The sequence below is a fragment of the Kogia breviceps genome, chromosome 12 (assembly GCF_026419965.1).
Source record: "Kogia breviceps isolate mKogBre1 chromosome 12, mKogBre1 haplotype 1, whole genome shotgun sequence".
Taxonomy (NCBI): domain Eukaryota; kingdom Metazoa; phylum Chordata; class Mammalia; order Artiodactyla; family Physeteridae; genus Kogia; species Kogia breviceps.
In genome coordinates, this window is record NC_081321.1 from 43,832,712 (window position 1) to 43,859,838 (window position 27,127).

At 50.2% G+C, this 27,127-nt stretch overlaps 1 protein-coding gene across 13 annotated transcripts; it reads left to right on the top strand.

Annotated features, from left to right (window-relative positions):
- Positions 1–193: 193 nt before the first annotated feature.
- Positions 194–27,127, top strand: IKZF4 (IKAROS family zinc finger 4). Of its 13 annotated transcripts, XM_067009484.1 has the most exons (10): positions 289–523; positions 4,140–4,463; positions 6,722–6,817; positions 8,849–8,900; positions 15,823–15,927; positions 17,260–17,520; positions 18,313–18,480; positions 21,904–22,065; positions 22,521–22,652; positions 23,286–27,127. In XM_067009484.1, the coding sequence occupies exons 4-10, from the start codon at positions 8,861–8,863 to the stop codon at positions 24,044–24,046; spliced, it is 1,629 nt and encodes a 542-aa protein (XP_066865585.1). In that variant the 5' UTR covers positions 289–523; positions 4,140–4,463; positions 6,722–6,817; positions 8,849–8,860; the 3' UTR covers positions 24,047–27,127. The 13 variants fall into 13 exon arrangements, with proteins under 13 accessions (XP_058936986.1, XP_058936989.1, XP_066865588.1 ...); XM_059081003.2 differs by lacking the exons at positions 4,140–4,463; positions 6,722–6,817 and adding an exon at positions 14,308–14,401 and having other exon boundaries at positions 194–523; XM_067009488.1 differs by lacking the exons at positions 4,140–4,463; positions 6,722–6,817 and adding an exon at positions 10,025–10,123 and having other exon boundaries at positions 266–523.

The window sequence follows — 27,127 nt, forward strand, 5'->3', positions numbered from 1 at the left end:
AAGGCAAAACTTGGCACTAGGGGCAGATGTGCCACGGCAACTAGGGCGTCCAACCGTGGCCTTGTTTGCAAAGTAGATGCAGATGAAGGGGCAGTCATTGAGTTACCCTTTGCCTGCGACCGCGCCTTTAGGACTTGAATCTTTCGGCGCTCGGCTACTCTCCCCTAGCTCTTCCTCCCTTGTCTCCCCAGCTTGTGGGCGCTCGGTGTTCAGCCACGCCGCCTGTCGCCTGGTAGTGGGGCCGGAAGTTGTTCGGGGGAGGGGGGACAGCCGTGCTGGGGGGGTTTATGGGGGGGGCCCGTCCCTCCTCAGGTGAAGCCGCTTACGGAGATGGAGCCGCCGCCGCCTCTGAGCGCCCGGGTCCCGCCTCCGACCCGGTTGCGGCCGGCTCAGTGACCCCACTCCCCCCGCACTGGGCCGCCCGGGCCAGAGTGGGGGACCCCCGCCGCCCCGCCCCCTTCTCCCCCAATACCTTCCCCTCTCCCTCTCCCGCCCAGCCTGCGCGCGCGCGGAGCTGCCTCAGGTGAGTGAGGGGCGGGGTTTGGGCGAAGCGCGAGGGGCGGGGCCTCGGCCGCCGGGGGCGGGGCCTGAGGGGCTTGGGTGTGAAGGGAGGGGGACACGTGGGCGGGGGCTAGGCGGGTAGAGGGTCGCTGGGTGGGTTGCGGCCCAAGGGAGGAAGCTGGCATGGGGGGTTTGGCGCGAGGCCACAGGATTGAGGGGGACATAGCAGGGACCTAGGCGTCCTAAAAGGGCGGGAGGTGGGTCACGGCAGAGGACCGAGGACAGTCGGGAGCTGGTGTGCACGAGGCTCCTTCGTGGGGTACAGCTGGGGTAGAACAGCAGGACAGGGCGGAGAAAGGAGAATTAGACTGGATACCTGGGCAAAGAAGCGAGAGGCGGCGCGGAGTGGGGTGGGGGGAAGGTGTCCGGGAAGAAGGTTAGAGAGAAAGACATAGGCCTAAGTAGGAAGACTGGGAGGCAGTGAGCAGCGTGGGAGAAACATGTGGTAGAGAAGAAACTTAGAGTGGAGCGAAAAGTGCTGTCTGGGTTTCTATGTAGGGTGAGAAGTCCAGGGAACCTGAGAAGCAAGGTTGGGAAGGAAGAGATTCATTGCGTAGGAGCCCTAAGGAAAAAACACAGAGGAAGCCCTGGGGCAGACCACCAGAGGGTACAACAGACTTGGGAAGCAGGTCTAAACTAAAACAGCCTTCCCTGTACCTCCTCACGCCGCCCCATCCCCAGTTATTCTCTTCCCCCTTGTAGTTGTACATTCTGTTTGATTTCTATCCTTTTTTTTTTTTTTAAATTATGACTGGTCCTGTCTGGTGACAATGTTTAATGGGAACATGGACCTTTAGATATGAGATGTTTAGGAAATATGGTACCCCATTTCCCCCCTCCAAGGTCATGAATTTACTGACTCTGCTTCTAGGAAAATTTGATGTATTACCAACCACATTGTGTCAAAGTTTGCACATCTTCTTTCACCTCAGTCCCTTCTCCTATCAGCAAAACTGTCTACTGTTGTGATTTATCAACCCCCACTTAGCTCCAGCTATACTCCAGTCTCCCGAGTCCGGGCCCTCAAAGCATCAGTGGTGAGCTTGGTATGGTTGTGACTTGCTCACAGGTCAGCTCTAGGCCTTCTGACATCATGGCCAAGCAGCAGACTATTGAGGCCGGGCTGTTTCCCCTTAATGCTACTTGTTCACTTTGTCTGGGTGAAGGTACATGTCCATGTCCTTAGGAAGCAATAAAAACAAGTGTCTGACTACCTAGAATATTTCCACTTAAGATAACTCAGATTCTGAGGACAAAACCAGATAAAAGGCCAAATCAGACACCCTTTGGGTGTAGCATCTTATTTGGTAGGGGTATGTGAAATGCCCAGCCGGGGATTTCTCATCTCCTCATGGGTCTGCCAGTAGGTCAGTGAATCTTGCTCTGTGGTGTGCGGGGGACTTCAGCCTTCCCCACTTACAGCCTAATTCAGAGAATCCAGACTGCTCCCTGGGTCATGAGAACCGTCAAAAGAGTGGCTCCTGAGATAAAAATAAAGTCTTTAAAGAAGAAAATAGCCTTACCATTAGGAAGCAGGAGAGGTCTCAGTGGAGCTTCTGGGGTGGGCCCCAGGATGGTGGGAGCTGCCCTCAATTTGGCAGCTTCAGAATTATATCTTATCCTACTCAATAGATGCTGATGTCTCAAGCACAAAACATAATGTTTTTGTTGCCCACTGAGTGCAGTTAGTTAGTTCAATTGTAGCTTCTGGGCAATCCCCTTACTCTCAGTAGGTTTGGAGGACTTGGCTCAGAAATAAGTCCTGACTTTTTTTCCAGTGGAAAATGCAACTGAAAGTTTATTCCTTATTTCCTCTTAGTACATGCTTAGTACTTTCCAGCATGGGAGGAACATTATCCCACCTTTTATCCTACCTTCCCCACCCAACATCCACAAGGAAATTATTTCCTCCCAGACTGGCCATCTCTCTTCCCTCAACACACACACACACACACACACACACACACACACACACACACACACACACACACAAAAATAGTCAAGGAGGGCTTCCCTTGTGGCGCAGTGGTTGAGAGTCTGCCTGCCGATGCAGGGGACACGAGTTCGTGCCCCGGTCCGGGAAGATCCCACATGCCGCAGAGCGGCTGGGCCCGTGAGCCATGGCCGCTGAGCCTGTGCGTCCAGAGCCTGTGCTCCGCAATGGGAGAGGCCACAACAGTGAGAGGCCCGCGTACCAAAAAAAAAAAAAAAAAAATAGTCAAGGAAAAATAAAATGTTATTGTAGAGCAGGTATTTCTAGCCTCATTTCACTCTGTAGGAACAAATAGGAGTGTGGAACCCTGTGGGTATAGACAATGCCACAGGCAGAGGGACTCCCTTTGTTGGTCTCTTGACCCTGCTGGAGAAAGCTCTGAATTCCAGGCTCTTTGATTTGCCTCCTTTTCTCAGAAGAGTTGAGGACTCTGTATTGGGAACAGAGAGACAGGTTCAAGGTCTTTCAGAGGAAAGCATCTAAGAAAGGGTAGTGCTGATATGAATGGCCTGGTCCCCCCCAAGGGTCATCGACCTTGCTGACTCTGCTGGAATACGTATGCTGGTCTAATCCTTGAGCCAAGGAGCCCTGTTCCTACATTAAAGAGATTTAATGAGAGTCTAGGTTGGCTTTTTCCTCAGGCCCATACTCTCTGAAAACAGACATGGGAGGGAGAGGATTATTTCTTTTCCCATCCATAGACCTGTGTTTGTAGTTCAAGGACTTAAGTCACTAAATCACTAAGATGGAGACCCCAAAACTGTTCATTTCATCACCCAAGAAAGAAGGCAAGCAGAGGAGCCCCAGACCTTATTATGGCAAAATTTGATTTTGTGCTGTAGTAGAAAGAAGCCCAGACTGGTAACCTGGGTTCTATTTGTCCTACTTCTATCGCTAACCAGATGGGTGACTCTGGGCTTAGTTTAACTCTTCTGTTAAAAATCAAGAGATTGGAGATCATCTCTCAACTCCATTCTAGCTCCAAGATTCTCCAGGTCCTGGAGCACCCCTGCCCCAGACCCTCCAAATGAACAGAGGCTTACTAAATTGGATTGTCAGAGCAAGATTCGTTGTTAGCAGAGGAGCCTGAAAACATCTTCCTGGCCCAAACAACAGTGAGCTCTTTTGGTCACCATTCCTTAGGGACTTCTGGCCAGGACTGCCACCGAAGGCAATTGTTTCTGTCTCTTCCACCTTTTTGCCACCCTACCCCAATCAGAATAGTTAATTGAGACTTCCATGTCATTTCAGACTTCACTTGAGATAGTAAACCCTGTTTTGGGCATCTTTGGCTTCAAAAGTTATTATTATAAAACTCAAATTGAACTGCCCTGCTCTACTTTACCTACCCCTGCCAAAAGGTACAGCTGAACAGCAGTGACCTTGTGGAGCCTTTCTATAAACACAGGGCTTATATACTCAAGGGTATACCCCAAAACCCCAGAAAGTATCATCTTATGTGCATCACACCTGGTGATTTAAACTGTTCAGTTTGGCCCTTTCCTTAGTCCTGAAATGAGACATGGGAGGGGTGAGATTGTTTCTCCTCCCACCCATAAACCTTAGCCTTCTCTCTCTTCCGCAGTCTACATGGGGAGGCCAGGGAAGCACAAAGAACAAAAGAAAAGATGCATCCAACTGAGAGCTAAAAGGAGACAATGAGGTGATATTTTCCCACTGCCCAGGTGTTGTGTTTCCAGCTCTTACCCCTTCTTATTTGAAAGACTAGCCATTCCTAGGGTGACCTGGGAATTCATCCCTCCACACACTGCTCCCCAAGCACTTGGATAACGAAGCCGAAGCCGAGCTGTCCTCATCTGTGTTATAAGTAAACAGGTCACTATCTACAACCTGGTGAAAATGAGTCAGACCTTTCTGCTGTAAATACAGACACGTAAGCTGAGAAAAGGTTCGTGGGTTTCCTTCAGAGGGCACTAGGTTGACCCTAAAGATCACTTCAGAGCTGCAAATCGCTCAGTGTCTAGGTCTGGTTCCTGGAAAGGGGCGTGTAGTCAGGTTGCAGACAATACCTAATTCCACCTCTTCTCTCAACCCTTTACCCTTTCCCCCTCCCCAGTTATTCAAAGTCCTGATAGAGAGCAGAGCCAGCTTTGTGATTCCAACATGTTTTTTGCTGAGATTTCATTCAGTTCAGGAAGGCACAGACAGGAGAGGATGATGCTTGGGTTTGGTCCACTTCTAGTACCTGCACTGCTCAATCCCAGGCAGGTGGGAAGATCTGTCTTGTTCATAATCACTGGGCAAATATCATATGATATTGCTTATATGTGGAATCTAAAAAAAGCTACAAATGGACTTATCTACAAAACAGAAATAGAGTTACAGATGTAGAAAATAAACTTATCGTTACCAGGGGAGGGGGGGTAAGGGAGGGGAGGGATAAACTGAAAGATTGGGATTGACACATACACACTACTATATATAAAATAGATAACTAATAAGGACCTACTATATAGCACAGGGAACTCTACTCAATACTCTGTAATGGCCCATATGGGAAAAAAATCTAAAAAAGAGTGTATATATGTATATGTATAACAGATTCACTTTGCTGTACACCTGAAACTAACACAACATTGTAAATCAACTATACTCCAGTAAAAAAATTTTTTTTTAAATCACAGGGCTCCACCTCAGATCCCAGATCCTAAGAGAGACCAGAGAAAAAAAAATTTCCCCTCCTCCCTATTGCAACCAAAAGGATAGCATGGGTCCTTGCCCCTCTCTCCACTTTCACCCTCTTTCCCAACAACATCCTCCTCGCTACCTTTCTACCCACTAAGCCACATGGAGTGTGTTTTAAATTCCAATATTGGAGTTTCACTGGATCAAACAGGATTCTTTGGAGGATTTGAAGAGTTTTAATTACTTGTGATGTCCATATTCTTTCAGGCTTTCAGAGCCACTACGTAGAGAAAACTTGACTTTCTGATATTTTTTTCACCGATAGCTAGATCTGTGGGAACGTTTTTGTGGAGATGGGGAGATGAGGGTGGTAGCTGATGCCTGACCTTGGAAGTCAGACCTTGGATTGGTCTCACCTGCTGCTTCTCAGGAAGTGTGGAGGGAAATCTTCTGTATGGAAGGGATACCCATTCCTGCCCATTCCTGGTTAAATGCAATATCATGTTGATGGAAGAAAGCCAGGGCCATGGAGGATTCTTATTATGGTGCCAGGTGCATTCAGAAGAACAGGGAAGAAAATCTTTGTCTCGGGTTACAATGACCAACCTTTCCTCCCTCCTCATAAAAATACTTCCTTTTGAATTGGGAGGCTGGCTGTTTCTAGTTGCTTTGTATTCAGCTCACTGAACTGAATTTACAGTACATATGTGCCTACGTCCATCACTGAATGGTGTCTGTGTTGCTATAAAGCCAGTTTCCTTTTGAGATCTTTGAACCAAACCTGTGTTCTGTCACTAACTTCTCCCTCTTTATGCCTCCTCCCGCTGTGGTGTGTCTCCAGTTGGCACCGCCTAATTTGACCCAGTTCCTCTAAGGAGACACTAAGATCTGCCTGGCAGGCCAGGCATGGGAGAAGGTGCTTTGAGGGGCAGGGATTGGCAAGGTGGAGAGGGATATGCTGCCTGAAGTCTTGAGCAAACAGTGAAGTACATCTCCTGATGTGCTCCTGGCTCTCAGAATACCAGGATCGGGGAACAGCAGAATCTCAGTCCGGTCTCACTCCCAGGGCTACCAATTTGGCATTTAGACCAGTTGGAGACAGCTAAAGACTGATTTTGCCCAAGATGTGTCATGGAGCACCTGTTAAGAAAAATTAAGAAGCAGAAGAGCTCAGTTTACTTCTAGGAACAAAGTCCAACTCAGAAAACAACTCCTTCAGACCCTTCTGGAAATTGTTTTGGGGCCATTTGGGCAGGTGTCCAAGAATGAGATGCACTTCCTGAGCCAGTACTCAGCATAGCTGAATGCTATGCTTCAACTGTTCTGCCCACCTAGTGCTTGTCTAGCTCCCCGTTCATACACACACATGCGCGCGCACAGACACAGACACACACACACACACACACACTCACATTAGGATATTTCTCCCCATAGAGCCTGCTCAATTTGTTCTTACTTTTTTTTTAAAATAAATAAATTTATTTATTTTTGGCTGCGTTGGATCTTCGTTGCTGTGCGCAGGCTTTCTCTAGTGGCAGTGACAGGGGGCTACTCTTCGTTGCGGTACGTGGGCTTCTCATCGTGGTGGCTTCTCTTGTTGTGGAGCACGGGCTCTAGGTGCGTGGGCTTCAGTAGTTGGGGCACACGGGCTCAGTAGTTGTGGCTCGCGGGTTCTAGAGCGCAGGCTCTGTAGTTGTGGCACACGGGCTTAGTTGCTCTGCGGCATGTGGGATCTTCCCGGACCAGGGATCAAACCCGTGTCCCCTGCATTGGCGGGTGGATTCTTAACCACTGTGCCACCAGGGAAGTCCCTGCTCTTACTTTTTAACTAACAGAACCCACTCCACGGGGATCAGACCAAAGGAAAAGATGTTAGAACCAGGGAAAAGCAAGAAGATCCATGAAGGCCTTGAGTACCCTGGCTTTTGAAAGGAAGCACACCTCAGAGAGGCAGGAGACCTGGGTTCTTTTCCTTGTTCCAGGCTCACTATGAGCCCTGAGACAAGTCACTTAGCTGCTCTGAACCCCAGTTTCTCCAAGCAGAAAACGGGGAAAAACCTACTCACTCTTGCTTCTCCTGCATTGGGGGGTGTGGGGGGTGTGGGGGAAGTCACATGTGGCATCTTGAGCTCTGCAAAATCCCAAAGGGCAATTATGGAGCTAATGATTAGGAAATGAAAGGGGCCCCATGAGTACCAGACCGCGTTCCCTCGTATTTCCATCTCTGACCACCGCAAATTCTATGGCTAGTTCCAGAGGGTATGAGTTCACTAACCACTGTGGACTTGGGCTCTTCTCATCATTGCCCCTAAGGGAACCTTCAAGGAACCGCTTATTGTGGCTTGGTCTAGCAGTCTGGTCCCAAAGCTCATTCCATCCCAGGGAGGATGTCAAGAAAAGAGGAGTTGAAAATAAACTTGGAGAATTTTTTCTTCCACACCCAGGCGTCCTAGGTGAGACTAGAAATCTCTCTAATGAAATCTAGGGAGAGCTGCTTTGCGAAGTGAAGGAGAGCCCGTGTGTCAGGCTTTCTCATGAGACTTTTTAGAGTATGATGTCTCTCAGCACTAGACAAGAATGACTTGGAGTGTGGTGGGAGGGAGACAGGGTGATAGACACTTTTCCCCTGTGTGCCCTCCAGAGCCCCCATCCCCACGTCTATCAATATAGTATTACCAGCAAACCAGATTTCTGTCCATCTACCTCAGTGAGATCCTTCAAAGAGACCAAGAATCCGGGTGGCAGCTCCGGCTGTTCCCTCACCCCACTCTAGCTCCCCAAAATCTGCCCCTGGGGTATTTATTTTTCATGAGATGACTGGTGATAGCAATTTTGGATGTATGTAAATTTCCACCAAATAGAATTTTTCTTTCTCCTCCCACAGGCTCCTGAGATAATTCATTGCAACAAATTATCACTTTTAATTATCCTCTGTTCTTGATTGTTTAATACTCTACTGCCAATTACTGTTTGCCTTCCCTCAAATAGACTAACCTGCATTTTAAATTCAGGTTCCCACCCCAACTCCACTTTAAAAAAAATAAACATAGCAAAGTAATTGACAAGAATTAAGAGGGAAAACACTTAAAGGTTTAATTTGACTATTACACCTTCAGTAGAGGATTCCTCTCTGAACTTGAGGTGGGCTGCTCTCCTCTATCTTCTACTTTCCTGTCCCCCTCCCTCCTTCCACCCAAAAAAATATCCCTTGAAGAACTGAATCTAGCTTCTTCCTCCTATTACTACCCCATCCTTAGCAAGGTTAGAGCCTCTATGGGGTTGTTTCTTTGCCTCATGAGAGCTGAGCTGTAACCTGTCTCCTTTCCTATACCATCAGCTCCACTTACAGGGAGAGGGTCTACTCTCCAAACAACACAATCAGGGACCAGTGTAGAATAAGACAGTGTTTCCACCCGAGAGACTGGGGAAGTCTGCAGAAGTTGGGGGTTGGAGGCAACCCTGGGGTTTGTAAGTCAGGGTACATCGTCTTTCTCTCCAGGACAAAGTATGAGGTTTTGCTTCTTTAGGATAGGGTCAGAGCACACTTAAGTGATCCTTTAGGGTTCTTGCTAACTCCAGAATGTTAGAGAGAAACCTACTCCGTTTCCAGATCTGCCTTCTAATAGTAGCTGTTTTCTTTTCCAGCAGAATCTCTCTAAGATGGACATAGAAGACAGCAATGGCCGCTCCTATATGTCTGGTATGCCCTCTTGTGCATTCTGTTTGTAAGGGGCTGGGAGCAGACGCTCTCCTGTGGAGGAGAGTGGAGAGCCTTCAGCCTATCACAGGACCTCTGAGTGCCCTGGTCACAGAGCTGTCACTCACTCTTGGTAGTGTGCATTTATTTTGGTCATTTTACATTCCCTATAAAGTGATTCTTTTCCCAGACATCTTGGAGGATAGGAGTAGGAGAAGGAAATAGGAAGGGAATATGAGTGGAGACTATTAGAGAGAGGACTGATTTGAAACAAAGAGACAGAAAGAAGATAAGATTCCTTCTTCTGTGCTCTGAGGTCACCAGCTAAACACGACATCCTGTCCCAGCCAGGTAGAGAGCAGAGCCAGGTTTCAAACCTCAAAGGCCTGCAGGGGCCAGGTATGTATGTAAAAGAGTGAACTGGCTTTGGATAATGAGCAGAAGAGAAGGATGGGGACTGTCATGGACTGGAGAGCACATGTCCTACCTCAAGGAACAGCAGCTCTGCAGGGTCCAACAGGCATTGCCATGTGGGAATGTGTATCCAGTGTGGCCAAAACTTCTAGCTTTTCAAAAGAAATCAGAAATCAGGATTTTATATGAAATGTCTCTATTTAAAAATAATAACTCCATATTTTAAAAAATGTTCCATGGGGCAAGGAGCCAAATTTATCTATGGTCTGAATTCAGCCAGTGGACCAAGAGCTTACACCTTTGAAGGAGAGGTAGAGAGCCCAATTCTCCCCCAGTCCTCTCTGTGATCATAACATCCTACCTAGCTTTTTATACCTGCCAAATACTCTTACTGAGGCAGAAGAGATCACTGCTTATAGTATGGGTGGCTTTTAGGCATATGAAAGTCATCAGGATCCTCTTAGAGTTTCACAAGATGAAAAGAAATGAGGAACTTCATCCAGCTCTTTCTCTGAGGGTGTAGGAAAGGGCCTAAGACAGAGTTTGTCTCTACGATGGAAGGAATCATTTTTTGGACCATTAGAATGTTAGGGCAGGAAATGATTGTAAGAGGTAAGGGAAGCCAGAACTGGGTTTTGAGGTGATGCATATCCCCATCAGTAATCCAGGCACCATTGTAGAAATGACCTATAGTTTATTTTTTTACCTTAAAGTGGGACCCATGGAGGAATTATGGGCATGCGCTAAGGGAGATAGCAAGATGGGTCAGACACACATATGAGAGTCTTTGACAACACCTGCATAATGTCAAGGTAAGAAGTTGACTCTGACCCCTTTCTCATTTAAGGAGGGAAGGCGTTGGAATGGGTACAGGCATTTGATACCTGTTACATGCTGGACAGAGTAACAGGGATCAAGTGGACTGATTTAGTTGAAAGAGACTTTATTGGAACTAAAGTCATGGCCTTTCTGAGGAACCAGCCAATCCTCCTACCTGCTGCTCAGTTAAGCCTATTCAGAAAACCACTATTGAGGAACACCTGTTCTCAGGACCCTGCAGTGGTGCTGGGGAACACTCAGATGGAGAAGTCCATGCCCTAAGGGAGGCAAATGAGAAGCTAGGAAGCCGGCTGGGGAAATCCCATGGAGCTCTTTTCAGTCCTATCTCTGGAGAATGTTGGATATTAGAGGAAAACTTCTGAGGGCGTTGGCTTCACTGTGCTATGAAACCAAGCTTTCCCCTGCTTTCAGCAGGGTGGCACTTCCTAGATAAGAAGAGTCCTCTGCACAGGATGGCTTTTGAATGAAAGTGGAGGCCAGAAACCCCTCATCTGTGTTTTGAGAATTCTAGATGTCAGCAGCTACTGTACCTTAGAGAGGGACAGGGGAAAATCAAGGCAGGGTTAACATGAGCACTGAAAAGCAGCCCCTGCAGGGCTGGGCGTGGCTGAGACAGTTCACTCACGGGAGGGGTGCCTGAGTGCCCGTCGCTGACCCTTCTCTCCCGGACTGATGTGGAAGCGGTGGGAAAGGCTGCAGTGTACACCCCTCCTAAAGTACGCGGCGGCCCCCTCAGGGTCATCACAGCTCTTCTGCCTCCACACCTGGGGGCCTTCACTTGCCTGGCCAATTGATGAAGGGGGTATCTCTCCTGTTCTTCAAAGAGGTTTTGCCACCACACAGAACCTATTTCAGAAAATCCACCTTTTCTTCCCCTATCTCTTTCTAAAGGTGCAGATCATTCCCTCCTGGGGAAGAGAGGGAAGAAAGGAGGACTCCATTAATTTACCACACAGGTGCTCTCCCCACCTCCATTCCCTGTCTTTCAAGGGAAACTGAGTTGCTCAAACGCAGCTCGTGCAATTAACTAACTGAGCAGTGCTTGTCCCAAGTTTTCTGGGACTGTGAAATGTTTAAGGGAACCTTGGCAGGAAGGGATCCAGGGGTAGACAGCCCAAAGTTTCACGGCCCCTCCCACCCCCAAATTCTTGGAATCAGAAAATCTAGTCTTCCAAAGTAGGTCAGCACGTCAGTGAGCAGCTCCTCTGGAAGGGAAGGGAGCAGAGGCCTTGTCTTGATAGAGGGCGGATTCAGCCAGGGCTGTCGGCTGCTGGGGCCCCAGGGGCACAGGAGGGGAGGGGAGGTGGGGAGACTATACCAGTACTTTGCCTGGAATCTGAAAGGGCTCAGGGCCACAGAGCAACACGAGCCTGAGATCAGACTGTGCAGGGCCCTCTGGCTGCTGGGAAGGGGGAGGCTGTCAGTCCCCAGATCTGGAGAGCGACCTCCCTCCTGGAGGAGGAAGGAAAGGAGGGATACGAGAGCCTGAGTTCTTTGGGGGAGGGGCTCTCTGCCGATCTGAGAGCCTTGAAGCTGCCCGCTGTCCTGGGCCCCATGACCTCTGAGGCCTTGGCTTCCCCAGCTGGCAGAGGATTGGGCCTTCCCTGGGGGCCCCCCTTTCTCCCCCAACCCTGTGGGCCCATCCATCTCTCTCTCTCTTGCACACACTCTTGTCTCTCTCAGGCATTTGTTGTGCAGTTCCTCTTTGTCTGCTGGGCACGAGGGCAATGGCATCTGCCTCCCTCCCTGTGGACCCCCCAACCCCAGCCCTTCACTGGCTTGAGAAAGGGATGCTGTAGCCTTGCCCCCGTCACCACATACACCTTCTCTCCAGCCCCCTCCCCAGGCACATCCAAGCTTTGCTGCTCCTGTCCTCTCCCTCTCTCTCCCTCTCTCTCCCTCGCTCCCTCTCTCTCCTTCTCTCCCTCTCTCTCCCTCTCTCTCCCTCTCTCCCTCTCTCCCTCGCTCTCTCCCTCTCCCTCTCTCTCCCTCTTTTCCTCTCTCCCTCCCTCCCTCTTCTCTCTCTCTCTCTCTCTCTCTCTCTCTCTCTCTCTCTCTCACACACACACACACACACACACACACACACAGAGACAGACACAGACACACACACACACACACACACACACACACACACACACACACACACACACACACACCCTGGGCTGAGCTCTTGCTGGCTGCAGCCGTGGGCCCCTGCTCACCGTGCCGCTGCCGCTGCCTGCGAAATGACGGCGGTTCCCCTCACTTCCAGGAATCCACGCTTCCTGGAAGGTGAGTGGCTGGGCTCACCCCTGCCTGCCACCGAGACGCAGACATGCACACACCACCCGCACTCCCTCGCCGTTTCCAAGGCGGCGGCCGCGTTCGCACCCCAGGGTCTCACCGGCAAGGGAAGGATAATGTAAGTTCAGGCAGAAGGTGGCTAGTGGAGGGGGGAAGGGGGGTGCTGGGGCTAGGGAGCCAATTCAGTAACAGCTCCCAAGCCTGAGGAGAGGGAGAGGAAGGGGGCTGTGTGTGTAGCAGGGGAGGGGGCGTTCCTCCTTACACTTGCGGAGGATGGGAAATGGTGTTTGGTGTTGCTAAGCAAAGGCTGCGACTTGGACAGTGGGAGCTTGTGGTGACATCTTGATTAGGCCTTGGGGACAGATGTAGAGCTGCCTGGGGTAAAATGCCAATGCCGAGACGGGCTGGGGTGGGAATGGGCAATAGAAAGAATCGAGGTAAAGAGAAGCCCTGGCAGCAGATGCCTCAGCCTGGAACTGAGATCCGAGGGGCTTCAGCCTCCTCCCCACAATAGAGCTGGGGACGGACGTCTTTCTTTGCTCCTGACCCCGCTCCTCCCTGCTAGCAGTCTAGCATCCTGCCCCCTGGAACCCATGGTCAAGAAGAGGAAGGCGGTTAGGATGAGGTCCCTTGCAGAGAAGTGTGGAGGCTCTCGGACCTCACGGCTCTTCCCTAGGTGGCCACTCGTTGAAGGGATGGAGGAAGGGCAGCAGGAGTGGAGGGCTGGACCCCCTCAACGTGGGAAACACATTTAGCTGGTGGGACGTTGCTCTGGTTCCTTTCTCTCCCTCCTGCTTTTATGCCCTTTGCCCACCTCCTGGTTCCTCTGATGTGAACCTCATGATTTGGCTTTGCCCTCTGGGGGTTCAGCCAATCTGTGATGACTTTGACCAAGAAAATTTCTCTGAGACCTGAGAGCAGCCTTAATTCTTGGCTTTGACAGTCTGGGATTTCTTGGGAGTCCCAGGCATTTGAAATTCCCTCACTGGGGTTTCTGGGACTTAGAGAGGAACTGCTGAACTTCCTAAATCTGACTCTAGTTCTCTTCACCTTCCAGCTAAAACTCAAAACCCCTGGAGCCCCAAAAGACTTTCTGACCCCTGTAATGGATTTATTTTATGTATTAGCCCCATAAAAGTAGACTTGAGCCTGTTTTGCCTCTTACCTTTATCCTAGGGAAGGCAACGGCATCAAAGAGCCCATTGAACTACTGGTGTGACTCTGGAGGTAACTGGTCTTCCTCCTGTTCCCAGGCCTTAAGAGGGAGAGCCACAAAGGGTGTTTTTCCCTTAGTGTCCCTAGATATCCCTTTAAGGATATTTTCCCCATATATCAAGCCCCAGGCCCCAAGAGGCAGCCTCAGCCTGGTAGGCTGGGACCAGCAATGGATTTCCAGCAAGCTCACTCGTCCTTTTAGGGTCAAGGACTCAGCGCCAGGGCCCAGAGCCCTGTTCTTCCCCCATTACTAACACCCAGTGATTTAGGACAAGTCAGCACTAACATTTGAAAAGGAATGAGAAGATAACCTTTCAGCCCTTCTTACCTTAGCAAACACTACTCTTAGTTGAAAGGACATATTTAAAAACTGGGTCTGAATCTACAAGTCTCAACCCACAACTCTGAGATGTTCACTTCAGGATATGTGTGTGGTCCTGATATGGGGCAACTTTGTTTAGATAACCATGGCTCATCTAAAGAGCCCCAGCTGGGGAACCTCAGTTTCAAGCCGTAAGGCTTCTTCGTTAGGTAGTGAACAAATTTCCTCAGGCTTTGATGGGATAGAGTGGGGGAAATGGGGCTTTTGGTAGAGGATATGAATGGGAAATGGTCCCAAAGTCCTGAGTGGTTGTTTTCTTCCCACTGACCAAAGCTGGAGAGGGATCCCTCAGGAGGGTGTGTTCCGGATTTCTTGCCTCAGGCCCAAGACTCCAACCATTTTATAATGGAATCTTTATTTTGTGAAAGTAAGTATGTGCATAGCTGGGAAATTGGGTAAAATACTAATAGGTGGACTTTAGGGATGAATTTTAGGGTTTGTCTCTCTCTCTCTCTGTCTGTCTTCCATATTTAGGCCTGTGTGCACACATCTATGCATGTTCATGTTAGCAGATAATGTTGAAGGCTATGACTATGTTTCTCCCAATAGGTATGTTCTCTTTATGTGTATCTACATATGTGGTATGTGTCCGTGTCTGTGTGTGTTTATCTACATGTGTTTTATTTCACCCGTATATTTGTGCAGAAGATTGTGGGGAGGAGGGATTTTTTTTAAAGATATGATTTTGTATCTTCAGGTGTGTTATCTGATTTTTAAAAACATATATGACACTCTTAAAAAGCATTTTTACAAAGCAATTTGTGAACAAGTTAAAATGAATATATTGAGAACAAACTGATTATTTCACTGTCAAGGGAACATCAAGTAGTAAATATGTGATTGGAATCATATCAGATGGAGGCTTTCTAGAGTAGCCACATTTTTGCTGATTTTAGAAAGTCGAACGGGCCCAGCTCTTCCCTACTGAAACAGTGACTCCCAATTAGCTATACAGGTGATGGTTAAGGCATGGGTACTTACTGTTTGTGATCAGATTGGGGTTCCACCACTACTTGACCTTAGACAAGTAACATAGCCTTTTTTGTGCTTCAGTTTCCTCATCTGTAAAATTAAGATAATATTGGCACCTACTTCACAGAGTTGTTGTGAAGATTAAATGAGATGATTCATTTAAAGTGCATAGAACAATTTCTGGCATGTAGTAAGTACTCAATTAATGTTAGCTGCTCTTGTGAATTCCCTAGCAGTTCTGTGGTTAAGACTCCGCGCTTCCAATGCAGGAGGCGTAGGTTCAATCCCTGGTCAGGGAAAAAAGATCCCACATGCCATGCGGTGTGGCCATAAAATAAAAAAAATTTTTTTTTAATTAAAATGTTAGCTGCTATTATTATGATTACTATCATTATCATTAGATTCAGGGACAATTTCAGCTGCCCTTCCCGCAGATCCCGAACCTGGTGTCAGGGGCTCCGGAGAGGAACAGTAGGGAAGAACGTCTGTCCTGAACCACCTCCCTCCTGAGGCCCCCATTTTCCTCTCCATCCCGGCCCGCCCAGCCCCAGCCCTGCTTCCTGTGGACGTCAGGCAATGATGCTCTTCCCCTCAGGCCTAGATGAAGGTAGGGTGGGCAAGGCGCAGCCACTGAGCTCGTGGAAGTCAGCACCGGGCACCCAGGCTGGCGAGGGCACAAGGTATGGTGCCAGGCATACAACGCTGCCTTGTACATGGCTACGAGATAAATGTTTGTGAAACTTTGAAGAGATTAGGCAATGGACAGTAAATGGCTCGCGCTGCAACTTCACCTCCCCTCTTGTTCTCTCCTCCAAGGTAGCGGGGACTCATCTCTGGAGAAGGAATTCCTCGGGGCCCCAGTGGGGCCCTCAGTGAGCAGCCCCAACAGCCAGCACTCTTCTCCCAGCCGCTCACTCAGTGGTAAGTGCAGCCTCCTGCCCTCCCTGGCGTTAGGTGCCCTCAGTTCGCCTTCCATGGCAGCCATTTCCCCATCGCTGCCCTCCTCTGGTTTCCGGCTCAGAGTCTCTAACAGGACTCAGGAGCTCAGTCCGGGGTTTCCCTGACTTCTGAGAGGAGAGTGAACGGTCACTGCCTAGTGACTAGGGTGGAATTAAAAGAGGCACGGGTGGGATTAAGGTAAAGGCTCCAAAGAGAAATTCTGGAGCTGGAGAAATGAGTAGATAGAAATGGTCGTGAGCTGGAGTTAGGAAAGAGAGATGAGAAGGATCCCCCCATCACCACCCCCCAGTCTCCTGCCAGACAGGGTCCCCATGACTGCCCCTCCTCAGCTGGCCCTGGATCTGTGACATTCTCTAAATGGTTGGAATAGCCAGGAATGTAGGTCAGAGCTAGAGCCAAAGCTCTCTCCTCAATGGCTCCTCCCTCCTCCATCCCCCTCTCCAGATTTTTATGGAGGGGAGTAGAGGTGTTTGGTCCTATGGGGTGGGAGGATAGTGGGAGCCATTTCTGTCTTCCAGCTTTGCTGTTTCTTTAGCCCGCCGTCTTGGTCTGCCTAGGACCATTTTCCCGCCACTGTTACTTGCTGGCTTCCTGCCCAGGGCCAAGCCAGATATCTTTCTTAATGACAAGAGAGTGGAGAAAAAAGCTCCCCTTAGCCTCCTCCTCTCCCCAGTAACTGAAGACACCCCATGTACCCCAACTTTTTTTTTCTCTTGAAACCTATTTGCCTGGTGGTTGGAATAGGAGGAAAAGATTGTTTCAGGTCCCAGCAGGAACCCCTATCACCACCCAGGATACTTAGGGGATTGGCTTCTTTCTTTCTTTTAAAAAAAAATCTATTTATTTATTTATTTATTTTTGGCTGCGTTAGGTCTTTGTTGCTGCTCGCGGGCTTTCTCTAGTTGTGGTGAGCAGGGGCCACTCTTCTCTGCGGTGCGCGGGCTTCTCACTGCGGTGGCTTCTCTTGTTGCAGAGCACGGGCTCTAGGCGCAAGGGCTTCAGTGGTTGTGGCCCACGGCCTCTAGAGCGCAGGCTCAGTAGTTGTGGTGCACAGGCTTAGTTGTTCCGCGGCACGTGGGATCTTCCTGGACCAGGGCTCGAATCCGTGTCCCCTGCACTAGCAGGCGGATTCTTAACCACTGCGCCACCAGGGAAGTCCCGTATTGGCTCCTTTTAAAGCCTCAATGTCTCAGGGCTTGGAGACAGCCTTTCCGACTTTAGAGGGCCTTTCTGGCCCACGAGCAGGTTCCCCCTTTTGCCTGTCTCTATCCTAAACACCCTCCCACCCTCCAGCCAACTCCATCAAGGTGGAGATGTACAGCGATGAGGAGTCGAGCAGACTGCTCGGGCCAGATGAGCGGCTCCTGGAAAAGGACGACAGTGTGATCGTGGAAGACTCATTGTCGGAGCCCCTGGGCTACTGCGATGGAAGCGGGCCAGAGCCTCACTCCCCCGGTGGCATCCGGCTGCCCAATGGCAAGCTCAAATGTGACGTCTGTGGCATGGTCTGCATTGGACCCAACGTGCTCATGGTGCACAAGCGTAGCCACACGGGTGAGTACAGCAGGTGCCCCGAGGCAGAGGCCGTGCTGCGAGGCCATGCCGCAGTGGGGTAACCTCAGGAAGGGAAGGGTCTTTCCCAGCGCCATTTCTAGCTGACGAAAAAACGTCTGGGGATGAAATTTAGATTCCCTCAACACCTGTACTTCCTGGCACTTTCCTCAGCTGTTGTTACAAAGAAAAGCTGGTATTTGTCTCAGGAGGTGACGGAGGGGAAGGTATGGTAGCCTCAAGAAGGGTCCTGTAGTCCAACAGGGTATTGTTTGGGCCCTTCTGTCTCATGATTTTTTTTTTTTTTTTTTTTTTTGGCCGTGCTGCAAGGCATGTGGGATCTTAGTTCCCCGACCAGGGATTGAACCTTTGCTCCCTGCAGTGGAAGCGCTGAGTCTTAACAACTGGACTGCCAGGGAAGTCCCTGTCTCATGATTTTTTTTAAAAAAAGGAACACAAAAGCCTCTACCCAGCTTTCTTGGGCTTTGGGCTTTGGACTTCTGGGGCAGAGTGGGACCTGAGGGGCTCAGTTCTTAACAACAGTCTTTGGCCCGGAGTTCCAGGGCTAGTGCCCTTCCCCCTGCCACACACCTCTAGTACACATCTCAGGGTGAGACTGTTCCCAAGGGGTCCTTATAAAGCAGGATTTGTGTGTGTGGCACAGCCCTGCCTCTCAGAAATGTGTTCTGAGCACCTTCCTTCCCCCCGGGCGGGGTGAAGCGGAGGGTGGGGGACTAGGTTTAACCTTCACAGTTCCTCACGCCCGGTCGTCTGGGCTCTGTCTTCCACTCGCAGGGGAAAGGCCCTTCCACTGCAACCAGTGCGGTGCCTCCTTCACCCAGAAGGGCAACCTGCTGCGCCACATCAAGCTGCACTCTGGGGAGAAGCCCTTCAAGTGTCCCTTCTGCAACTACGCCTGCCGTCGGCGCGATGCGCTCACTGGCCACCTCCGCACACACTCGGGTAGGTGGCCTGACTGGGACACCCAGCAAATAGAGCTCAGCCACTTATCTTGTATTGGGGCAGTTACAGTGTGTGCCACTGAGGAGGGCAGAGCACTCACAGAGCAGGGCAGCAGGCCCCATGGGGATTTGGGGCTCTTTGATGGGGTATTTTACATCTGCCATTCTCTGTAATAGGGAGCAAGAAGGAGCCGGGGTGATGTTGTTGGCTCTCAACAGTCACCCTCCCTGACTTGGTTTTCATTTATTTATTTATTTAAAAATATTTATGTATTTATTTGGCTGCACCAGGTCTTTTTTTTTTTTTTTTTTTTTTGCAGTATGTGGGCCTCTCACTATTGTGGCCTCTCCCGTTGTGGAGCACAGGCTCCAGACGCACAGACTCAGCAGCCATGGCTCATGGGCCTAGCCGCTCTGTGGCACGTGGGATCCTCCTGGACCAGGGCATGAACCTGTGTCCCCTGCATCAGCAGGCAGACTCCCAACCACTGCGCCACCAGGGAAGCCCTGCACCAGGTCTTAGTTGCAGCACTCGGGATCTTCATTGCCGCATGCAGGATCTTTAGTTGTGGCATGCAGACTCTTAGTTGTGGCATGCGGGATCTAGTTCCCTGACCAGGGATTGAACCCAGGCCCCCCTGCGTTGGGAGCGCGGAGTCTTAACCGCTGGACCACCAGGGAAGTCCCCCGACTTGGTTTTTAAAGTTCACGCTGATGCCAGAACCCTCTGGGCCCCGTCCCCACCCACTGCTGAGCACCAGGGAAACCCCTCCTTCTACTCCCGTGTGCCCCAGTCCCCACACCTGTCACCATCTGCATCTCCCCCCTCTGTCTGTCCTCCCCTTGACTTCCTGCTGGTTCCTGAAAATTTCCATGGGCCTCCCAAACTGGAAGAAAGGAAGCCTAGGAAAAGGTTATCCCATTTCTGTTTCCCATCCCAAGAGGTTGTCACCTTCCCAGAGGCAACAGCAAATCCAGAGGGTGCCTGGAGGTCAGTGTTTGGAACAGTGCCAGGTAACTGGACTAACCAGGTTTCCTAGACCCAGCCAAGGCGGGTTGAGTCGACGTCTTTCTGAATCAGCTGGACAGATAGCACTTTTGAAGCATTTTGCTAAGTTTTAAGCTTTTGGCTTGGACTTGGGAAGAGGCCAGGAGCTGAGCTGGCAGGAAGGAGGGAGCTCAAGATTGGGAAAAGGAAGGAAGAAGGGCAGAGGGGAAAGAATTAGTAGGGTCTGTCCTTGGAAACCTTCCTTGCTGTTTTTCTCTTTTCTTAAACTCTCCTAGGCCAGGATTTAAAGGGACAGAGCAATCACCTCACCACCCTCTACTTCTTCCAGCCACCTACCTTGTTCTAGAGTCTCTCACTTTGGAGCTGGGATCTCTTTATCTCTATGTATGTGGAGAACCAGGGAGAAAGATCATTACTGATTCATGCTTTATAATCTACAAAGCATTTCACATGGGTCTCCTCGCTCATGTGATCCTCATAACAATTCCAAGGTAGATGTTATTATCACAGAGCTCTTCTGCAGCCTTGCTGGAATCCCGTTAACGGCAGGTGACAAGGAGTTGTGCTCCTTTTCTGAGGAAAAGGGGTGGCTCCCCCTGCTGGTTTGGGACAAGGATGGCTTGGCCCCCTAGAATTCCTACTGAAACAGCAGGGCCAGCTGGGTGGATATTGGATGCTGCTCTGTAGGAGATTATTAGGGACAGAAGTGGACACATATACTATTGGATCCCATCTCTGTGAGATGTTTTCTATCACAGCCCACGCTGTAGGAAAAAAGGAGTTTCTCCCCTAGATGTTAGATCATTTCGCCAAGAGTCTTGGGTGGATGAGGACCACGGCATTCATCACATCCCCCAAACACTCGGATTTACAGTGCCAGAGCAAAATGGCAGTAGATTGATTGAGACTAGGCCCAGTTTAGGCGTTGGGGGGTGGGTAGTCATTACCAGCCTCCTGGAGATACCTTCTCCTGAGTCCCTGCTCAATAGTAGCAAGATACTTTCACAAATATCATCTCTCAAGTTGTTTTTGGTTTTTTAAATAATTTTTAAAAATTTATTTATGTATATTTTTATTTTGGGGGCTGTGTTGGGTCTTCGTTTCTGTGCGAGGGCTTTCTCTAGTTGTGGCAAGCGGGGGCCACTCTTCATCGCGGTGCGCCGGCCTCTCCTATCGCGGCCTCTCTTGTTGCAGAGCACAGGCTCCAGACGCGCAGGCTCAGTAGTTGTGGCTCACGGGCCTAGTTGCTCCGCGGCATGTGGAATCCTCCCAGACCAGGGCGCAAACCCGTGTCCCCTGCATTGGCAGGCAGATTCGCAACCACTGCGCCACCAGGGAAGCCCTCTCAAGTTGTTTTTAAAGGAAGTGTTGATCTCAGCTTTTCCAACCTTTTTTTCTTCAGTGGAAACAAAATCTTTATAACCTGTTCTTTATTTTTTTTTATTTTTTTTATTTTTTTGCGGTACGCGGGCCTCTCACTGCTGTGGCCTCTCCCGTTGCGGAGCACAGGCTCCGGACGCGCAGGCTCAGCGGCCATGGCTCAAGGGGCCCAGCCGCTCCGCGGCACGTGGGATCTTCCCGGACCGGGGCACGAACCCGTGACCCCTGCATCAGCAGGCGGACTCTCAACCACTGCGCCACCAGGGAAGCCCATAACCTGTTCTTTATTTTTTAAACGAAGACCCCCAAAGTTTGTGTTCTCTTCCTTTTATTCTTCGCCTTTACTTTCCTCTTGTTCTTTTCTTTTTTTTCTCTCTCTTCTCAGAATTTCTCTATCAGTGATGATTTTTCTAGGGCTCTCTTGATCTCTCAGTGTAGAGAGAAAGAAAAATGAGTAGTAAAACCAGGCCAGGGATGGAGGTAAGAGTACAAGTAAAGGTCAGTGAAAACTGCCCCTCCCCACATTGGCAGATCTAAGGGCTCTTGTTTCTGTCACTCCAGCCCACCAATTTCCCCCAAACTGAAACAGGTAGTTCGTAAGCAAAAAATCCCCTTGTCTGATAAACAGCACTTATACCCGCCTGCCACATGGAAAGGTTAAACCACAGTCTGGGCCCCAGACTCTGAGATCCTGGGGTGGGGCCAGCCTGCCTGCCAGGGATGACCCCCTACAAAGTCCCTGGGTCCTCCCTTCCTTTGAACAACAATTTGGCCATTTTGAGGCCCACCAACAGTCCAAAGCTATGTGCCCTGGGTCCCCTCTCTCCTCCCATAGCTGCCCGTTGTCCCTCTTCTCCAAGGTTTGGTCGTCTGTCCGTGTTTGCAGCTGAAGTTGGGGAAAGGAAGACAAGCAGAACTCGACTGAGCAACGTCCCTTCCTCCTCACGCCCGTGCACGTTTGCTCCTGGGCCATCTTGCAGAGCCAGGGCACAGGGAGAAATAACTCCAGTGCTTCCTCTTCTCTCTCCTACACAGTCTCCTCTCCCACGGTGGGCAAGCCCTACAAGTGTAACTACTGCGGCCGGAGCTACAAACAGCAGAGCACCCTGGAGGAGCACAAGGAGCGGTGCCACAACTACCTACAGAGTCTCAGCACTGAAGCCCAAGCTCTGGCTGGCCAGTCAGGTGAGCCTGCAGGTAGGACCATCGGGGAGTTGAGGACAAGGCCAGAGGGAGCGCAGGACAAGGGCGATCCCAGCACCTACCCCCACAAAGGGATGGGGTCTATGGAACAGGGGCAGTTATCCCAGTAAATGTGCCGAGCACCCCAGTTGGTGCAGAGCCCTGTGGTGAGTACTGCAGGGAGATCCAGAGGTAGGGGAGGATCTGATCTATGTCCTCAGTCTAATGGGAGAGAGAGAGTACAAGGAAGTATACAATCAAGGGCCACATGTATTTAATTGTCCCCAAATTATCAGATATGTGCTGTGGTGAGGTCTAGATGGAGTGAAATAAGCAGAGCCCCATTTCCCAGGCATGGGATATGACCTTACTTAGCTACTGACCTGCTGGTTTTCTCCAGGCAAAGGCAGCTGGGCCCCTGCTACCCCTACTTCAGCTGCTCCTACCTGTTCCCACCTCCCTCCCACTAGGTGATGAGATACGGGACCTGGAGATGGTGCCAGACTCCATGCTGCACTCATCCTCTGAGAGGCCAACTTTCATTGACCGTCTGGCCAACAGCCTCACCAAACGCAAACGTTCCACTCCCCAGAAGTTTGTAGGTAAGAGTCCAGTTGGAGAGGAGACATCAGCTTTAAGCCACAGCTCATCTAAATCTGAGCACTGGTAGCCATTAGACCAACTGGGACTGGAGATTTCCTCGGGGGAAAGAAAGCCGTCGGGTGGTCTTTGGTGCTCAGAATCTATCCCCAGAACAGGAGGGGAGTGAAGAGGGAGCGCGTCCCTTGCGAGAGTGGAAGAGGGGTCAGAGTTGAGGGCTCTCCACGTGATTGGTTGTAAGAGGAGGGGGTCAGGTGCTCAGGCTCTTCCAATTTTTGAAAATAGTAAGGACTTCAGTCTACGGGGGCTGAGTGAAGTACCCTTAGAGTCAGAGAGAGGAGGTGTGTATGGAGTCCCCCGACCTGGCCCTGGTCATTAGCTCTCTAAGGACCTGGAGCTTTATAGAGAGCAACGAAGGAAGTATTCAAGACCAGTGGGCTGGGACTGAGTCCTTCCCTAAGATTATAGCCCAGAGTCAGGGAGCAGCCCCACAGAGGACCTGACCTTGAGGGAAGTAAATGAGGGGTGGTGAATAATGTTACAGCCATCCCCAGGAGAAAGAAAATGAAGAAGTAATCCTGGGGGAGCTTAGGGATTATCCAACGCCAGCCCTGCTGAGACCCGTCTCTCCACAGGCGAAAAGCAGATGCGCTTCAGCCTCTCGGACCTCCCCTATGATGTGAACTCGGGTGGCTATGAGAAGGATGTGGAGTTGGTGGCACACCACGGCCTAGAGCCTGGCTTTGGAGGTTCTCTGGCCTTTGTGGGGGCAGAACATCTGCGTCCCCTCCGCCTTCCACCTACCAACTGCATCTCAGAACTCACACCCGTCATCAGCTCTGTCTACACTCAGATGCAGCCCCTCCCTGGTCGACTGGAGCTTCCGGGGTCCCGAGAAGCAGGTGAGGGGCCCGACGATCTGGCTGATGGAGGTCCCCTCCTCTACCGGGCCCGAGGCCCCCTGACTGACCCCGGGGCGTCCCCCAGCAATGGCTGCCAGGACTCCACAGATACAGAGAGCAACCACGAAGATCGGGTTGGGGCAGTGGTATCCCTCCCTCAGGGTCCCCCACCCCAGCCTCCTCCCACCATTGTGGTGGGCCGGCCCAGTCCTGCCTACGCCAAAGAGGACCCCAAGCCACAGGAGGGGTTACTGCGGGGCACCCCAGGCCCCTCCAAGGAAGTGCTTCGGGTGGTGGGTGAGAGCGGTGAGCCGGTGAAGGCCTTCAAGTGTGAGCACTGCCGCATCCTCTTCCTGGACCATGTCATGTTCACTATCCACATGGGCTGCCATGGCTTCAGAGACCCTTTCGAGTGCAACATCTGTGGTTACCACAGCCAGGACCGGTACGAATTCTCTTCCCACATTGTCCGGGGGGAGCACAAGGTGGGCTAGCGACCAAGCGTCCCCCCTCAGTCCACCACTCCACTGCCCTACCTACAGGAGTCTAGCCCTGTCCCCATCACGTCCCAAGGAGTTGGGTTGTGTAGCCCCGCTACTGGCTACCTGACTTCACACTTGACCCTGACCCCTCCTCACCTGTGCTCCTCCTCTTCCCTGACTGATCTAAGCATTGTGATGAAACAGGTCTTTTGCTTATGTTTCTCCTTTTTCTCTTCTCCTCTCATCCCACCATACTCACTGAGTTATTTATTAATATAATTTGTTTTCTTTTGCTTTTTTTTTTTTTAACTTATATCAGTCACTTACCATACCCCACCTTCCTGCCCAGAGTCCCCTTCTGCTTTAGGCCTAATTTTTCTCTCTGATCCAGCTTTCTCCAACATCCCCAGGGGTAGGAAGCTCCTCTTAGTGCTAGGAGACCTTGAGCTTCTTGATTTAAGTCCTCATCTTTTACATTATCTGATTCTTCAGTTTTGATGCTGATAGCTCCCTCTGGCCCTACCTTAGCTCTGTGACACTGTATCTCCTCTCTGGGACCCTTCAACCTGGTACTCCATACCTCTTGTGCCCTCTCACTTTAGGCAGCTTGCACTACTCCTGATCGAATGAAGATATCCCTCATTTGGAAGTAGGAGAGGCCGAAGAAATTCTCCCCAGGCACCATGGGACTGAGGGTCCTCTTGACATCCCCCTAGTAATACGAGTTCCCCAAAGCCCACATTCAGGATCTGCCTCTAGGATGTGATATCTCTCTCTTCTCTCCTCGAACTGCCCATCTACTCCGTGGTGGTTTTTCTCTCCTTGGAGTGCCCCAATTTTGTATTCTCAGGGGCCAAGGCTAGGTCAGCAGTCCTCTATCTCTGAAACATTTGGAGCCACAGGTGCCTAAATGGGAACTAGGGAAGGGAATGGGTCAAAATTCTTCTCTTTCTCTCCCACCTCTCAAACTTCTTCACTCTAGTGACCTTCCTGGGCTCTCAGGGGCTCCTGTGGTCCCTGTCCTATGAGAAACTGGTGAGTTGCTGCCTGATAACAAGGGGGTACCCTCAGCCCCCCGCGTCACGCTGCCTTCTTCTTCTCCCCCTAGCAGGATTCACCCTCTCATTCCCGGGCTCCTGGGCCCCGTTCTTAGGATCAGTGGCAGGGAGAAAAGGCTGTCTCTTTTCTCTCTCCTAATTTTCAGTATAACCAAAAATTATCCCAGGACGAGCAAGGGCATGTGCCCCTCTCCCCATTCCACTCTTGTTGCAGCAAGAATGGGATGGGCACAGCGGAACTGGGGGGTCATCCTTTACTGCCCCCTCTACACTCAGCTCCCAGATGTAGGGCAGGAGGGGCCACTCTCCTGGCTACTGCAGAGACCCCTGGCTATTTGGGTAACCTAGTTAGTGAGAAGGCGGCAGGAGGAGATACAGCTCCACTGCAACTGGAGGTCTCTTTCTACAAGAGTTCCCTGCCCAAGGCCACAGCCATCCCATTCTCTGCTTCCTTGAGATTCAAACCAAAGCCTGTTTTTCTATATTTAAAGATAAAAAAAGTAAAAACCAAACACAACACCTCACAAGTTGTAACACTTGGTCCTTCTCCCTCTCTCTCTCTCTCTCTCTCTCTCTCTCTCTCTCACTCTCTCCCCCCCCCCTTTTCTCTTCCCTTCCATCTTTCTTTCCACATGTCCTTTCCTTATTGGCTCTTTTGCCTCCTACTTTTCTCACTCCCTATCAGGGATAATTTAGGGGGATGGTAAAAGGTTGGCTAAGGAACAGACCCTGGGATTGGGGCTCCTAAGGGCTCTAAGATAGTCTACCTTACCCTATTATGGGAAGGGAGACCCTAAAAAACTTCTCTTCTTCCTCCTTTTCTCCCCCACTATGTGGTCTCCCCAAGAGAACCAGATTGTCAAGGAGGGGCACTGTGGGTTGACTGTTCCTCCTTGACAATGTAGCAATAAACAGATGCTGCCAAGGGCAGAGGATCGGGGAGTCATCTGGGAGGAGAGTGGTCTCTGGAGAAGGGGAGAGTCTTCTTGAGAACACCCCAGGGAACTGGCTTCTTGTTTCAGAATGGCAGCAGAGCTGAGATTAATATCTGGGGTTCCCCTCAACTGTTCTGGTTATTGAGCCCCTTCCTGTTAGACCTGCCCTCACCACCTCTTCTGCTGCTGTGTATTTGGTGACACCTCATAAGGACTAGTCGCTTCTCGGGTATCAGAGCCTTAGGGTGCCCTATCCCCACCCCCCCCCCAGTCAGTTTTGGCACCTGTAACCTCCTGGAACATGAAAGACTATGCTCTGAGGCCATACTCTGAGCCCATGAGAGCAGAGACTGGAAGGGCAAGACCAGGTGCTAAGGAGGGGAGAGAAGGGCACTCTGTCTCTCTCCAGACCATCACTGCACTTTAACCAGGGTCTTAGGTACAAAATCCTACTTTCCAGAGCCTTCCAGCTCTGGAACCTCAAACATCCTCATGTTCTCTCCCAGCAGCCTTTTGCATAAAAAAAAAAAAAAAAAGTAAAGAAAAAGAAAAAAAATACATTGAAACCCACATGGAGAAAAGAGGTGTTTTCCTTTTATATTGATATTTAAAATCAACACCACACAAAAAAATTTCTAAATAGACACTTTTCCAGACCTTTGTTTTTTCGTGTCAGTGTCCAAGCTGCAGATGGGATTTTGTAATACTTCCGGCAGCTCCTTTCCTTGTGTACATAATATATATATAATATATATTTTTAATCAGAAGTTATGAAGAACAAAAAGAAAAAAAAATAAAACACAGAAGCAAGTGCAATACCACCTCTTCTCTCTCTCCCAGGGTTTCATTTGTAGCCTATGCTTGGTGTCTCCTTGGACCTTACCCCTTCACCTCCCCCTCTTCCTCTGGTTCCCCCTCCCCCCCTTTTTTTTAAAGAGTTTTTCTCCTTTCTCAAGGGGAGTTAAACTAGCTTTTGAGACTTATTGCAAAGCATTTTGTATATGTAATATATTGTAAGTAAATATTTGTGTAACGGAGATATACTACTGTAAGTTTTGTACTGTACTGGCTGAAGGTCTGTTATAAATAAACATGAGTAA